The sequence below is a fragment of the Prinia subflava genome, chromosome 21, assembly GCF_021018805.1.
Source record: "Prinia subflava isolate CZ2003 ecotype Zambia chromosome 21, Cam_Psub_1.2, whole genome shotgun sequence".
Classification (NCBI taxonomy): domain Eukaryota; kingdom Metazoa; phylum Chordata; class Aves; order Passeriformes; family Cisticolidae; genus Prinia; species Prinia subflava.
In genome coordinates, this window is record NC_086267.1 from 7,101,858 (window position 1) to 7,116,867 (window position 15,010).

The 15,010-nt window shown below is 54.7% G+C and overlaps 1 protein-coding gene across 20 annotated transcripts in view; it reads right to left on the reverse strand.

Moving 5' to 3' along the window:
- Positions 1-14,686, reverse strand: part of GPR157 (G protein-coupled receptor 157) — a 20,962-nt gene extending 6,276 nt beyond the window's left edge. Inside the window, exons 1-7 of one of the 20 annotated variants that reach the window (XM_063417220.1) lie at positions 14,576-14,686; positions 12,957-13,116; positions 9,339-9,423; positions 8,893-8,956; positions 6,306-8,102; positions 1,027-1,240; positions 56-250 (exon numbers count right to left, since the gene is read on the reverse strand). In XM_063417220.1, the coding sequence (XP_063273290.1) occupies positions 56-250; positions 1,027-1,240; positions 6,306-6,706 (810 nt within the window). In that variant the 5' untranslated portion in view covers positions 6,707-8,102; positions 8,893-8,956; positions 9,339-9,423; positions 12,957-13,116; positions 14,576-14,686. Of the gene's footprint in view, positions 1-55; positions 251-1,026; positions 1,241-6,305; positions 9,010-9,338; positions 9,424-9,868; positions 9,932-12,956; positions 13,117-14,365; positions 14,470-14,507 lie in introns of those variants that run through there. The other 19 variants (XM_063417218.1, XM_063417216.1, XM_063417219.1 and 16 more) reach the window with 19 other exon arrangements.
- Positions 14,687-15,010: the final 324 nt, after the last annotated feature.

Below are 15,010 nucleotides of genomic sequence, written 5' to 3' on the forward strand. Positions count from 1 at the left end.
TGGGGAGCACCAGAGCCGCCCCCCACCCCCGGCTGCATTTCCTGCAAACACTCACGTGCAGCACAACCAGGACGGGGCTCTGCACGGCCGGGGAGCCGCAGAGCGTCAGGACGAAGCGCACCGTGCTCCAGACGCGCAGGAAGATGAAGATGACGGGGATGAGGATCAGCTTCTTGTCCGCGATGCTGGCGCGGGGCCGCAGGGCCGGGGCGGCCGGGAGGATGGGCCGGTACTCGGACAGGGCGGCGTGCTGGGAGGGACAGACAGACGGACATCGGTACAGCCCGGGAGGGACACACGGACATCGGTACAGCCCGGGAGGGACACACGGACATCGGTACAGCCCGGGAGGGACAGACAGACCGACATCGGTACAGCCCGGGAGGGACGGGAGTCTCCTGTACGGTGCCCAAAGCCTTCCAGTGCCTGGACTCCCCAATGGAGCTTTGAGCTGCCAGCACAAAATGACATCCATAAACACAAACTATGGCTGGAGACACTAAAGGACTGAGCCTTGAGAATTCCAGTCTCGTTACAAGTGGAACTGCAGAAAACTGATTAAAGCTGAATTTGTCCTGTTTCAATTCTTACTGTAGCATTTCCCCCATGAGCATCCCGCAGCCCCTGCTGGTTTTCAAAGGGCTTTTACATTCTAAGTCACTGTGTGATGGTGCTGCTGAGTCAGGGCACTGCTTCTCCCAGGGCTGGGGACATTTCGGTGTCCTGGGGCACCTCCTGCCCGTGCAGGTGCTGAACAGGGAGCCAGCAGGGCAGAGCTGGGGTGGGATCCCCCAGCAGGGCAGAGCTGGGTGGGATCCCCCAGCAGGGCAGAGCTGGGTGGGATCCCCAGCAGGGCAGAGCTGGGGTGGGATCCCCAGCAGGGCAGAGCTGGGGTGGGATCCCCAGCAGGGCAGAGCTGGGTGGGATCCCCAGCAGGGCAGAGCTGGGTGGGATCCCCAGCAGGGCAGAGCTGGGGTGGGATCCCCAGCAGGGCAGAGCTGGGTGGGATCCCCAGCAGGCACTCACCGCTCTGCTGATGTGCCTCCTGATGAGGATGTACAGCACGGGCAGGGTCACATAGGCCAGCATCTCCCAGGCCTTGCCGGCCAGCAGCATCCACAGCAGGCGGTCCTCGGCCGCCAGGTCCACCCAGCACCAGCCCACAGAGACCCTGGAGGCGTCGTAGCCGATCTTCTTCAGGGCCACCGCGGCCACCGTGATGGCCAGGGGCACGCCCCAGCTGAGGGGGAAAAAGGAAAGCCAGGTTAAACCAGGAACACCCAGAGCTGAGCCCCCACAGCCCAGGACAGCGGTGGCAGCCCGGGGATTCTCCCCCAGACAGGATCCCAGAGCTTGTCCCAGAGCAGCAGCACTGCTGCCCTAGTGAGGGGAGGTGGCCAAGGGTGCTGGGCAGTGAATGACCCAGGGCTGCAAATCCCCCTCCATGGGACCCCCAGGATTGCAAATCCCCCTCCTGGGGACCCCCAGGATTGCAAATCCCCCTCCATGGGACCCCCAGGACTGCAAATCCCCATCTGGGGGCCTGCTGTGGGGATGGGGACCCCCAGGGCTGCAAATCCCCTTCCTGGGGACCTGCTGTGGGGATGGGACCCCTAGGACAGAGGGGCAGGGCTGCAGTGATGTGCTGCCCTCTGAGCTGGCTGAACTGCACACTCTGCCAGGGCACTGTGAAATGTGATTTTCCTGCAGGACCCATCCAGTGATCCCGAGCTTTGGGAGCACAAGCAGCCAAGGCCCACCTGATTCCAAAGTGAAACCCAGCACACAAAGAAATCCACAACTCCATTCTGTCAGGGGTTTCTTTGCTTGCTTTGCTTTTAAGCGGAGGTGTAGTCAGTATTTGGGGAGCAAAAATATAATTTATGAAGGACAAAGAGCCAGGGAAAATGCTGGCAGTAACAGCAAAAAGCTAAGAAAGCAAAGAGGAGCCACATTCACATAACTTGGGCCTGTGACTTTGGCTTCTCACTTGACAGCAGAGGCAAATACAGGGAAGGATTTAGGAGAAAAATAACTGTGGCAACACACTTGAATTAAGTCACTCAGCAGCTTGGGCTGCCCACAAGAAACCATGAGGAAGAACAGAAAAATCCCAAACAAAAACTACAGCACAACAGTGCCAGAATGTGTCACCTGCCCAGAGAGAGGGACAGGCTCAGACTGAGCTGCCAGCACAGCCCTCCTGCTCTCCCAGTGCAGGGAAAACAAACCCAAGACTGTCTTGCTCTCCTACGTGTTCCACTGACAGCCTGGAGCAGCTGCAGGGAGCATGGAAAGGATCTTGCACCAAAAATCAGAGACACCAGACTAGGTAGGCAAACAGCAGCTGCCTTGACCAGATGATCTGAAATTCCACAGCTCAGCCGTAGAATCAGAGATAATCCAAGATATTAGATTTCAAAAATACCCCATTTCCTACTCTTAAATAATGTCTAGATTCACCTACTCACAAAAGAAACAAATAAAAATATAAGGCTGTAAAAAAATTTAGAGTCAACCCTCCAGCCCGTTGGGAACATTTTGTTTCAGGGTTCAGCCCAGAACAGGCAGTGCTAATCCAAGGCTGTGCTGTTATTTAAGGACAGTTGTGCTGCAGGAAGCCCTCCCCAGTCTGTTATCAGAGCAGGCTTCTAAAAACATCCCAAACGTCACCAGCACCATGAAAGTTTCCACACAATTCAGGAGTCCCTGTGGTAAAACTGGCGATTTTCTCAGAAAACAACTGCAAACACAGAGACATTCCATCCTCAGCACCCCTGGGAGAACTGAGCACTAAGGTAAAGAATTCAAGAGAAATGGCACTTCCTTAGAGAAACCATTTAAAGGCACACAGGCACCAACAAAAAGAAGTGAATTAAGAAACTAATTTGCCTAAATATTGATCTCAAACTGAAAGAGAATTAAGATAAAACCAAGTCAAATGACAGTGTGTGGATGCAAGGCAGGACGGTGTAAGCACAGACACAGAGAGGCCACAGGAGGAAAGAACTCAGCACTAAGAAAGGGATTTAAAAACCTCCAGGAGTTAACTGGAGAAGGGAAGAGTAAAACTGCTGCATGACAGGAAGTTAATTTTCACTGGAACAGCATTCTGGGATGAGAGGGATATTCACCACTAACACCAGGCAAAAGGATCACCAACAAAGTGAAATTAGGAAGGCCCTAGGAAGGAAGCAGACATTTCCATGAACTTCAGCTCCGTTTCAGGCTGGGAAGGAGAACTGAGACTGGTGATTCAGTTGTTCTGAAGAGCTCCTAAGTGACAGATGGAGCAGAACCAACGTCAGAGCTTTTACTGAACTGGGAGAGTGGAGGAGCTGAAGAGTCAGGACTCATCACCCAGGTGTGTGTAAGGACTGCAAGGAAGAGGATCCAGGATAACAGAGAAGCAGAAATATCCCTCTGAGCCCCAAGAGCAGTGAGGTGGGCTGGGACTCTGCAAGGCACTCTTGGATGCAAACTGTGGGAGAAAGGGGAAGATGATTCCTTCTTCCTGTAAAAAGGCTGGAAACCCATCCTGTGGGACAGACACAACATACCCACTCCTCCAGTACAGCTCCTGGGAATCTATGAATAAAAAATCGTCCAAGCCAAGCAGATCTTTGCACAGTCACACCAAAACAAGGCGAGGTGAGGACCCTTCACCCCAGCACTGTTCAGCCTGTCTTGTCCTGGCTCTCTGGGGTTGGATTTCTCACCAGGCACGTTTTGATTGATGCTGCACAGCTGCTTTTCCCCCCAGGCAGATCTGCTGTCACCTGCCTGCACAGGTTGGACAAGGAGCCGTCCTGCCAGCAGCCCTGCAGGCACTTCCTTCTGGGGACAGGAATTCTCACTCTGCAAGGAGGGGAAATGGGGCTCCTGGAGATCCCAGGCAGCTCCAGGAGCAGCTCTGAGCACAGGAACCAGAGCTCCAAACCTGCCCCAGTTCCACCCTGCAGGAGGCAGCCCCTGGAGGAGTGAGATGAGCAGTGCAGGAGAGGACCCCAGGCACCCCATGGACACCAATAGATACACATGGTTAGAAATGTGTGTATATAGAGAGATAAAACATGTATTTTGATATACAGGCATACATGTGTTAGAGATTTTTTTTTTTAAAGGAAGGATATTTTTGGTTCTAATGATCTGCACAGCCTGATCATGAAATGAAAACACTTTCAGATGTTGTCAGCAATTGGTATCAAAAGCCAAGCAGGACACAACCCAGGGTGGGTTCTGTCTGTCTGGTCCTTTCCTCCCCTGAGTCTGGACCAGCTTCTCCCACAGCAAAGGTGATGTTTTCCAACCTGACACTTGGAAATTCAGCAGCAGTGAGGCAGCCTGCTCATCTGCACGCTGCATGCCACAACTCCCATTTTACAGCCACATAAGTGTCTCCAAAGCTGACTGTGGGCTGGTTTTCAAAGCTCATCTGAGCTCAACAAGTTCAAAACCAAAGCAGAGGCTGCAGCTCTCTGGCCCAGAATTGGTGGCTGTGTTACCACAGGAATCCCTGTGGCACAAACCTGCCTAATGGGTGTGACCCACTGTGACATCCTTATTTCCCACAGGAAAATTCCAGGTTCGACTTCCAACATGTGTTCAGTCAGCTCCGTCTCCAAGCAGTATGTCCAGAATTTCATTTCTCAGGTAATTACAGGGGTGCAGGGCAGTAAAGCAGGATGATGTGTCACCAGGGGATGGGCAGAGAACACGTCCTCACTTGTTTTCTCTGGCTTCTCAGGCAGATCATAAAGCAGAAGCAGCTTTAAACACTGGCTCTGCACAGAACAGGAGGCATTTACAGAGCAGAGCCTGATCACAGGTGCTCAGCAGCCTTCAAAAAGAGCAAATGGTGCTGATCAACACCAAGGACTGAAGCATTTCATTTTACTGTAAAGAACTGAAAATAAGCTGAACAAGTTCAGAAGCAGCTCAGTTTGAGCATCTCTCCCTCTGTGTCATGGGCTTAGAGCATTCTCCCAGGATTTTTAGTTTCCAGAGTGCACAGACTGCAGCCAGTGCTGTTTCAGTGGCTCTGCTCTCTCCACACAAGGCTGAGGAGCATTAAACCAGCAGGAGGAACTCAAGTCCAGACAAAAGCCACACAAGCGATTAGCAGCCAGGAGAATTTCAAACAGGCCAGATTTGCCTGAGCTCTTTGATGTGCCTGACAGAGCCAGAATGCCCACGAAGGAGTCAGACTTGTTTTTCACATCCATTAAGCAACATGTGGCTCTCTACCAGCATCCTGCCCTCACCACAGCTCTCACAGTGCTACTCTCTGCTTGTTCCAGACAGAATAACATAAATACTCCTCAGTGCATCTTCCCTCAGCACCCCGGGGTGCCCAGGGCCCTGGGCAGTGCCCTCAGCTCTCACACAGCCCCCGTGGAGGCAGCAATTCCAGCAGGCAGGGCAGGAACTGAGGGTCCTCCCTGGGTCACTCTCAGTCTCTCTCTGCCCATCCTCACCTGGACTCGGTTCTGCTGGCATCATTTGCCAAACGATGCTGCTTGAAACTAGAAGGTGACAAATATTTGAATAAGCAACCAAAGAAAATTCTCTGCTTGTCCTGAGGGCTTCCCCCCCCCCCCTTTTAAATCAGATCACTCCTCTTATAATTTATTGCAAAAGCTTGGCAACACGGGGGACTAAAGGATCACTGTTTTGCTCGGCGTGGACGTAGCACATGATTCCACAAGCTCCAATTGCATAATGAAAGCTTTTACTAAACATGATGTGGAAAATCGGCGCCCTAAATAGCAGAAACTGAGACATAAAGCTACCCTGTGGTCTGGTTTGTCTTGCTTTCAATCAAACATGCCAAAACAACCTTCAGAGGGCTTCTGGAGCAGTCTGATCACTTGTGGACAGCATTCTCCTATGAGGATGGAATTACAGCAACCTGCCTGGGCAGAGGGGAGGGATCCAAGGCCAGGCTGGCAGGGGAAGCTGAAACAGATCCCAGCACGGCAGCCTGGGCAGCAGCAGGCACATCACACACACCAGGTTTGTTCTATCACCTGGGATATAACACTCCACCAGGCTGGAGGGGAAGCAAAGCCAGGATTCCCAGGCATTAGAACTCGCCAGAGATCTTTGTAAGCGACCATGGACTAAAAAAGCTTTAACTTTTCAACATCTCCAACTCTTCACTGGGGAAGGGGGAAGAAGCAGGTTAGTCAAAAGACAGCAAAATCCCTGTTTATAAGGAATTAGAGGGGAAGAGGAGGAGGAGAAGAGCACAGAGACCCAAGGGACCCCCGGGAGGGGACACGGCGGCAGCACAGGGCACTCACCTGACGGCGTGGAAGCTCCAGAGCAGCCCCGTGCCCGCGGGCGAGCCCCTGACGATGCTCAGGTACAGGTAGAGGGCGATGGCCATGGTCCAGAAGAAGGAGCTGGTGTTGGCGAAGGTGGACAGGGCGCCCTGCAGCACGCAGTCCCACGAGGTGCGCTGGAAGTCCTGCAGCACGCCGTAGAAGTAGGAGAGCGCCGAGAGCAGGTCGGCCAGGGACAGGTAGAGCAGCAGCTGCCGCGGCCGCGTCCGCAGCTCCGGCCAGCGCGCCTGGGTGCAGAGCAGCAGCGCCGAGCCCGCGCACGACAGCGCGCACGACACCAGCACCGGGGCGCGCTGCCAGCCCGGGAGAGGGGACGGCGACGGGGACGGCGGGGACAGCGGGGACAGCGGGGCGGCCATGGGCCGGGACAGCGGGGACAGCGGGGGAGAGAGAGAGGAGAGCGAGGGGAGAGAGAGAGGAGAGCGAGGGGAGAGCGGGAGCACAGCGGGATGGAGAGAAGGGACAGAGGCACGGAGCGAGGGGACAGCGCGATGCAGCCCCGCGGGACGGAGCGCAGTGTCCGGAGTGGCAGCAATGCAGTGTCCGGAGTGCCCGGCCCGCCGTGCCCGCCGTGCCCGCAGTGCCTGCAGTGCCCGCCGTGCCCGCTGTGCCCGCAGTGCCCGCCGTGCCCGCTGTGCCCCTGTCCCAGCCCGGGCCGGCCGGGCAGGAGCGCGGCAGCCGCGGGAGCAGCCCCGGGAGCGGCGGGGCCCGGCCCGCCCCCGCCGTCATGTGAGAGCGGCCCGGCCCCCGAGGGAACCCCCGGGACAGGGATCGGGACAGGGACAGGGATCGGGACAGGGACAGGGATCGGGACAGCGACCGGAGCCGCTCCTGCCGGCGCGCACGGAGCGAACCCACCGCGGCCCCGCCGCCCAGAGAACTTTTTTTTCTTCTTCTTTTTTTTTTTCTTTTTTTTTTTTTCCTTCAATGAAAAAACCCGCCCTGCCGGCGAGAGCAGCGTGACAGAAGGGAGCAGACAGCAGCAAACGCCTGGGGTTGCTGCCGTCTCCTTCCTTCACCATCCACACCTCCCTCGCCACGGACAGCGCACGGCGCTGCTGAGCCAGATTTAAACGCAGATTTACACACAAGTTGCTTCCTTTGGAAACAAGATCTTCTTCCGACGTACCTTAGTTACCACTCTGTTAAACTTCAGTCAAGCAGACTTTACGTTTTCAGGAATTTATTTTGGAGCGTGATGCCCTCTGCATGTTCTTTATAGAAAAAGGAAGCTGCATTTCCCCTGGACACAACCCGACACCAAGAGCTCTTTTAACTTCACCATCATTGCAGGCTTTCTTAAAAACCCCCACGAGACAAAGCTCTGTCAAGGCTGCACTCCCAGTGGTTGCTCTTACACATTCTTGGCTTCCTCCTGATCCTGGCTGGAAAAGCTGCTGGATGGGGCTGAGCCCAGGGCACAGAGCTTGTACCCCACACACAACAGCCCTCAGCAAGCCCAGGGGCTTTGCTGCCAGCAAGCAGAGATGCTCAGTCATTTTAAACAGCTCATTAGCATAATAAAGTGTCATCAGGCTGCAGAGATGGCACAAGGATTCCAGCCAGCAGCCCTCAAAATTAAAAAAAAAAGCCACCAGCAATGAGAATTTTTTTGCAGGCAGAATGTAATTAGTGATACTGCTGGAACCAAGCCAGCAGCAATCAATGGATTAAAAGATGCTCCAAGTGTTGTGGTAGTTATTAATTTCAAATTTAAATTAGGGGATTAAGATGGGATATTCCTTCATGCTGCAGCTGTGTGGAGAAAAATAAAGATATTAATATTGTATATTCCATAATGAAACAGAGCATGCCACCAACAAATATCAAAAGTTACATGTAAGACCTGACCATAAGATCCACCAGCTCAGGCATGGAGGGAGGGGTGGCACTTTGGGAAAGGCATTTCCAGAGAATGCAAACACTGCCCCTGCTGTGATCTCCGGGGAATTTAGCAATGATATTTTTCTAATATTCTCATTACCTATAACAGGGTATGGACTGCACCTCTTATATTTAGTAGTTGTAAAATAGGCCAAACTGTAGGATTTGGGGGTGTAGCTGTTCCTGCAAACCAAGCACACCATGCAGGGCAGGGGCTGCCCACGGGCTGTGGTTTCAGCACAGGGGAGACAGAAAAGCTGAGATGGGAGCCCCAGGCTGCACAGGAGCCTCCCTGCAGCTCCCTGCAGCTCCCTGCAGCCTCCCCCCAGCAGTTCCACACGAGTGACACAACAGGGAAAGTGCAGGGCAGCAGGGGGACAGCTCTGCACGGGGAGAGGTGCAGGAGAGCCCTGCAGAGGCACTGGGGAAGGACAAGGGAAGAACAGAACTTGCAGCAGCGTGTCCATCTCCTCTTCCTCTCCTCTCCTCCCTGGTGGCATCCCGTGGCACTCCTGGCATCAGCTCAGCTCCTGAGCTCCCCAGCCCCTGGGCAGGGGCAGGCCCAACAATGTGCAGCACTTCTAGGGCAGTATACTTGCTGATTGCTTCCTTCACTATTGCTCACAACAACCAGCTAAGACACTGCCAAAGAAACACTCACAGCTGGCAGCACCCGGGGGAGCTGGGCAGGCTGAAATCCTCCTCTCTTCTCATCCACACAGGGGCTGGGGACAAGCACAGAGTCAGGGGAGCAGCTGCAGCAGTCCTGGAGAAAAAGCTTTCAAGGGAGAAGAGGCTCAGAGTCATAAACCCACAGTTATCCTGTCCCTTACCCCAAGTCTTGGTTAGGGCCTGTAAAAATTACCAATATTAACAAGATAAACACAGCTGACGTGTCTGTAATCCATACTTATCTCAAAGAGCTCCCAGGTCTCCCACACCAGCACTCAGGCAAGACAGTGGAACAATGAAGTGTTTCCAAACGCTGAACAGTTTAAGATACAAACCTGTTAAACTGTTGGTGTGCTCAGTGCACTGCTCAGGGGCACAGAGGCTGCACAGAAACAGAATTCACCGAACACAAGGGAGGAAGGCACCAGTGCTCACCTGTACTGGAGCCAGGGCACTTTGCTGTCACAGCCTGGGGCACTCAAGGCATGGGGGCATCCAGCACTCCTGCAGCCCTCAGCTCCTGGAAACACACGGACAGTGGGAAGGGAACTCCAGGACAAAGGGACTTGTCCCCCTCCCCTCAGCCCCCCAGCAGGGGATCATTGCCCAAGGGGCTCTTGTGCAACACCTGAGTGCAAAGGAGCTGCCCAGGGAGCCCCTGGCTCCTGTCAGGAGCCAACACCACCCCTGGGCATTTCAGACACCCGGGGCTCCAGCCCCCTCCCAATGCACCAAGCCTCAAACTCCAAAAGCTCCAGAACCTGGTTTGTGTTTGGATGGCAACCAGAGCGAGCTGGGACTCTGGCTCTGCTCTGCTCTGCTCTCCCCCTGCCCTGCCAAACGATTCTGAAGCATCAGAACCAAGAGCTGACAACAGCACCCCCTGCCTGTGCTGCCCCACCCTGCGAGGAGCTCTGAGCAAGGACCCTCCATCCCTCCAACACCCCCCACAGCACAGCACAAACCAGAGCTTCTCAAAGGCAATTAACAGGTCAGGGACAAGCACAGCCGTGGGAGAGCAAAACAGTCTGGAACAGAAGAGGGAGATCCTGCTTCAGCTTTCGTCCTCCTGGGGGACAGACCAGGCTGCAGAATTGCTGTTTTGGGAACTGTAAAACTTTCCTTTGGGCCTCTAAAAACTAACCATGACAGCGCCAGGGAAAGATGTTTTGGGGAACATCTTTGCAGCAAGATAACGACCCTGCTTTTAATTTTTCAAATCATTTTATCTCCCCTCCTCTGCTTGCTACCTATGAGAATCCCTAGTGCTTTAGGAAAGGAGAAAACAAATCCACAAGCACAACTTGAAGAGGTGTCACACAAAGTTTACATGGTCACATTCAGTTGAATTTTCCATTCAAGGGCTCCATTGGCCCCAAAATGGCAATTTTCTCTTGAGAGGACAGATAACACATCTGTTATCTTTCACTTCACACTGACTTTGGGGTGCTTTGCCTGGGGAGAGGTGCCCCAGCCTGCACAAACCCCAGCAACTCCCCCCCATCTGCTCCTGCCAAATCTCACTGGAGGGGTGACAAAGCAGCAGGAAAAAGCTGCTTGGTGGATCGTGTAACAGGGAATTAGGCAGTGAAGAAACCATCACCATAAAACAACAAGCTGAGGGGTGTGGGAGGTGGAAAAACTCTCCTGTTACAGAAATTCTGCATTCCAAGAAAGGTAAAAGGTCCTGTCAGGTAAGATCCAGCGATCACTTTTTCAGCACAGAAATATGTGATACCACAAGCTTCATTTAATCAAGCACATTTGTTTCAGCTCATTCCCTGCACTCTTTTCCTCCTGGTGTCAGCAAGAGGAGTTTTACACTCTGGCTGACCCAGCCACAGGCCCTGAGCTGGGAGCTGAAGAATTGCACAGTTACACCAAAGATCTCAGCAACTCCCACTGAAAACCTGATGTAAACAAATCCTCTGCCTCTGGAAGCTTCAAATAATTCCTATTGTAAGGCAAACAAAGGTGAATTTTCCTCTGTGAAATGTTTGGGTGAAACCCCCAAAAGAGGAAAAGGTTTGAGTGAAAAAGACCAAGGAGAGTTTTCACACCTCAGAAAGATTTGGGTAGAAATCAGCTCCTTCCACTGCCTGCTTTAGAGCAGGCTGACTTCAAACCCCCCCAGGATGCTCAGTGTCTTTTATTCAGGCTGTTCTAATCAACCCTTTCTGGTTCTAAGCCGTGGAATTAAGCAGTGATGTCTAAACTGAGCCCCTTATTCTCACCAGGATAAACTGCCATCCCAGAGAAAAATCACCCTAAGCCTAAACAATTCCATGATTCCAGACCAAACCCCTTTGGTGGTGGCAGAATGGGAACAAATTCTTTCCTTTTCCCAAAGGCATCAGCCTTTCCTCTCGTGAGCCTTCAGGCAGGAGAGGGAGGGCCCTGCTCCTCCAAATGCACTCAGCTCCCCTGACCTGCAGCCTCACAGACAGCTTCCCTTTTCCAGCTAAGAACACCTTTGATAAGTTCTGCCTCTGGCCTGACACAAATCCTACAATACCAAGATCCTGAGTTTGAGGTTGGTGTCCCCAAAGGTTTTCAGGTTAGTGCAGGATCTCACTGAGCCTCGCTAATATCACTGGCTTAAGCAATATTAAATCCCCACATCAAAACAAGATGAAGTGAATCAATCCACACATCATTCACTGAATTTCTCCACATTCTGTGCAGGGAGAAATCTCACACAGTACCCCAGACCTGGGCTCCTTCCACAGCAGAGTTAAACAATTCATTCTTTGCCAGACTCAGTGCAACTTATTCCTTTCTTTTAGATTTAATTTTTTCTTTTTACGTGAAGACAAGCAAAAAAAAAAAAGCACACAGACCAAAGCCAAAATGTTCTTTTCAAGCTGCTCTTTAGCAGACACCATGAACATATCTTGCCAGACACCATGAGCACCACTTCTGCCCATTTTGCCTCTGGAGAAGGTCCCTGAGGGGTTGTGGAGCTCACAGCAGCAGCTGAGTCAGAGCTGTGACTTGCCAGAGCTGTGAGCTGTGGTGCTGCCCCTGCAGCAGAGCCTGCAGCCAGCCCAGCCCAGGCTGCAGGGATGCTCCTGGATGCAAAGCTGCCTCCTGATCCCAGCCTGGCTCCTGATCTCTGCAGAGCCAGGACAACCTAAGGACACCAGGCTGAGGGATTCTGCTGATTCAGGAGCTCAGGAACAGCCTGGGCAGAGTCCAGGCTGCTGCAGCCAGGGAGGACCAGCAGAGCTGTGACTCATTAACCCAGCACTGCAGAGACCTGCAGCCAGGCTGGGCTCAGGGGCTGGGCTGGGATCAGGGGCCAGGCTGGGATCAGGGGCCAGGCTGGGCTCAGGGGCTGGGCTGGGATCAGGAGCCAGGCTGGGCTCAGGGGCCAGGCTGGGATCAGGGGCCAGGCTGGGATCAGGGGCTGGGCTGAGATCAGGAGCCAGGCTGGGATCAGGAGCTGGTCTGGGATCAGGAGCCGGTCTGGGATCAGGGGCCAGGCTGGGCTCAGGGGCTGGGCTGGGATCAGGGCCTGGGCTGGGATCAGGGCCTGGGCTGGGCTCTCAGGGGCCAGGCTGGGCTCTCAGGGGCCAGGCTGGGCTCAGAGGCCAGGCTGGGCTCTCAGCATCCCATCCCAGCTCCAGCTTGTCAGCCCAAACAGGAATCTGGGGGTTACAGCCGAGGTGGGCCTGGGAAAACAAGTTTGTCCAACTGAAGATGTTCCTGACCTGGCCCCCAGATCCATCTGCTGGGACAGAGGATGCTGCCAGGTTGATCCACAGCAGAGATTTTACTGTCACCTTTTTAAACTTGTTAAACTCAGCCTCCTCCTTTATCAGGACTCTGAGGGCTCTTTGGAGAACCCCCTGGACGTGCCTCTCTCCTTTTTCCCAAGGCCAGACCCCCCCAGTTTTACATTTGCTACCCTCAGGTGCTCCCCACATCCTCCCCCCCGGGTTACTCCTCCCTAGCAGAAAGGAGCAGCACCCCTGGAAGGTGCAGGGAGCAGCTCCCCAGGAGGGCACTGCAATATTCCCTGCACCTCCGCTGCCTCCCCTGCAGATTTACATCACCAAGGGGAAGAGTCCAACTCCATTTTCAGTAGCATGCAATTCTTTTAACTCCAATTCCTCTCACCAAAGCCTTCTCTGGTCCACTGGGTGAAGGTTTCTTTATCCAGGGCTGCTCCAGGCGGGCTGGGCATAGGTTGAATGCCTGGTCACTTCTCCTACAATGTATTCAAATGAAAACAAAAAGAAATATATGAAACTGAAGGCTTGAATTAGATCCCCACTCCGGTATAAGCCCCTTCAGCTGAGTCTCTCTTTGGAAACAAAACAATGGCTCATGTGTTATTAACTTCTCTCCATTTGCATTAAGAAATGATCTGTACCAGTTACTAAAAGATTACTGGTGGTTTACCTTCAAAATACAAGGAAACACAGACTTGCCTATAAAACTGACTGCCTTTGGAAACTCCAGAATCCCCTGGCAGATATACAGCTAATAAAACATCAAACTGACTGTACAGATGAGAGGTAGGCTGCTTCCAAGTGAATGCATTTTATATCAGAGATAGAGAGCATGGGTGGGCCTGTCTTCAAATAAAGGCAAAGCAGAGCTTTCCTCCCCATGTGAGCACTTGAGCTGTGTTATTTATCCCTTCCATCAGAAAGGGAACGTGGAGGCAACACACTGAGCAGGTAAAGCACTGCAGGCAGCGTGGAGAGGACAGTTTGTGCCAAGTGTGGCAGAGAGGGGAGCAGCTGCCAGCTCCTCACAAAGAATTAAATATTCACTTTATGCTCCCCATGTAAACGCCTGACAGGGCAATGCATCACTGAGAGCCCAATTCCCCATCAGTTCAGGTGTCTCCCCCAGCTCCTCAGGATCCCCCACTGCCCCCAGGCTGGGCTCAGGAGCACCCAGCTCTGCACAGCTCCAGTGTCAGCACACTGCTGCTTTTTGGGGCTGTCCCTTTCTGGGATCCCCCAAAACCAGACCAGCGTCCCCAAATCCAGCGTGCATTTTTCTATGAGGGGCTTGAAGGAAAGGGGCTACAGAAGAGGAAAGGGAAAGAAAGGGACAGGAAACCTTTACCCCGAGCAGCAGCGGCAGTCACCGCCAGGTTCTCCGGGATCTCGGGAGCTCTGAGAGCCCGCCCGGCTCTGCGGGACAGCAGCAGCTCCTGCACGGCCCGGCCCTGCCAGCAGCTGCGGGAGTGCGGGGCAGGCACAGCCCGGGGGCGAGCGGGACAGAGCTCACCCGGGACAGAGCTCACCCGGGACAGAGCTCACCCGGGACAGCGTTCACCCGGGACAGAGCTCACCCGGGACAGAGCTCACCCGGGGCAGCGCTCACCCGGGACAGAGCTCACCTGGAGCAGCGCTCATCCGGGACAGCGCTCACCCGGGACAGAGCTCACCCGGGACAGGGAGGGCAGAGAGCGAGCAGAGCTCACCCGGGGCAGGGCTTACCTGGGCAAGGGGCAGGCAGGAGAAGGAGCAGCGCTCACCTGGGCAGCGCTCACCTGGAGCAGCGCTCACCCGGGACAGAGCTCACCTGGGCAAGGGGCGGGCAGGGAGAGAGGGAGCAGCGCTCACTCGGGGCAGGGCTTACCTGGGCAAGGGGCGGACAGGAGAAGGAGCAGCGCTCACCTGGGCAGCGCTCACCTGGGCAGCGCTCACCTGGGCAGAGCTCACCCCGGCACGGGGCGCGCTCCGGGCTCGGCTCCTCCGCCGCGGCTCTGCCGAGGCTCCGGGGCGGCCGCTGAGCCCGGAGCCCCTGCCCGGACAGAGGCGGGCTCAGGCCTGAACAAGCCCAGACAAGCCCCGGGGAAGGCTCTTCCTGAGCCTGCGGGGCCGGAGGGAGCGCCAGCCCCGCGGTGTCACCGCGCGGGGACAGCGGGGACAGCGGGGACAGCCCCGCACGCGCACGGGCAGGGACAGGGGCACGGGGAGGGCTCCGGCCACGGCACGGGATTCCTGCCACAGCTCCGGACTGATTCCTGCCACGGGTCCTGATTGATTCCTGCCACAGGTCCTGACTGATTCCTGCCGCAGGTCCTGACTGATTCCTGCCGCAGCTCCGGGGCCAGGGGAGCTCGGACACCCTGAGCTGCC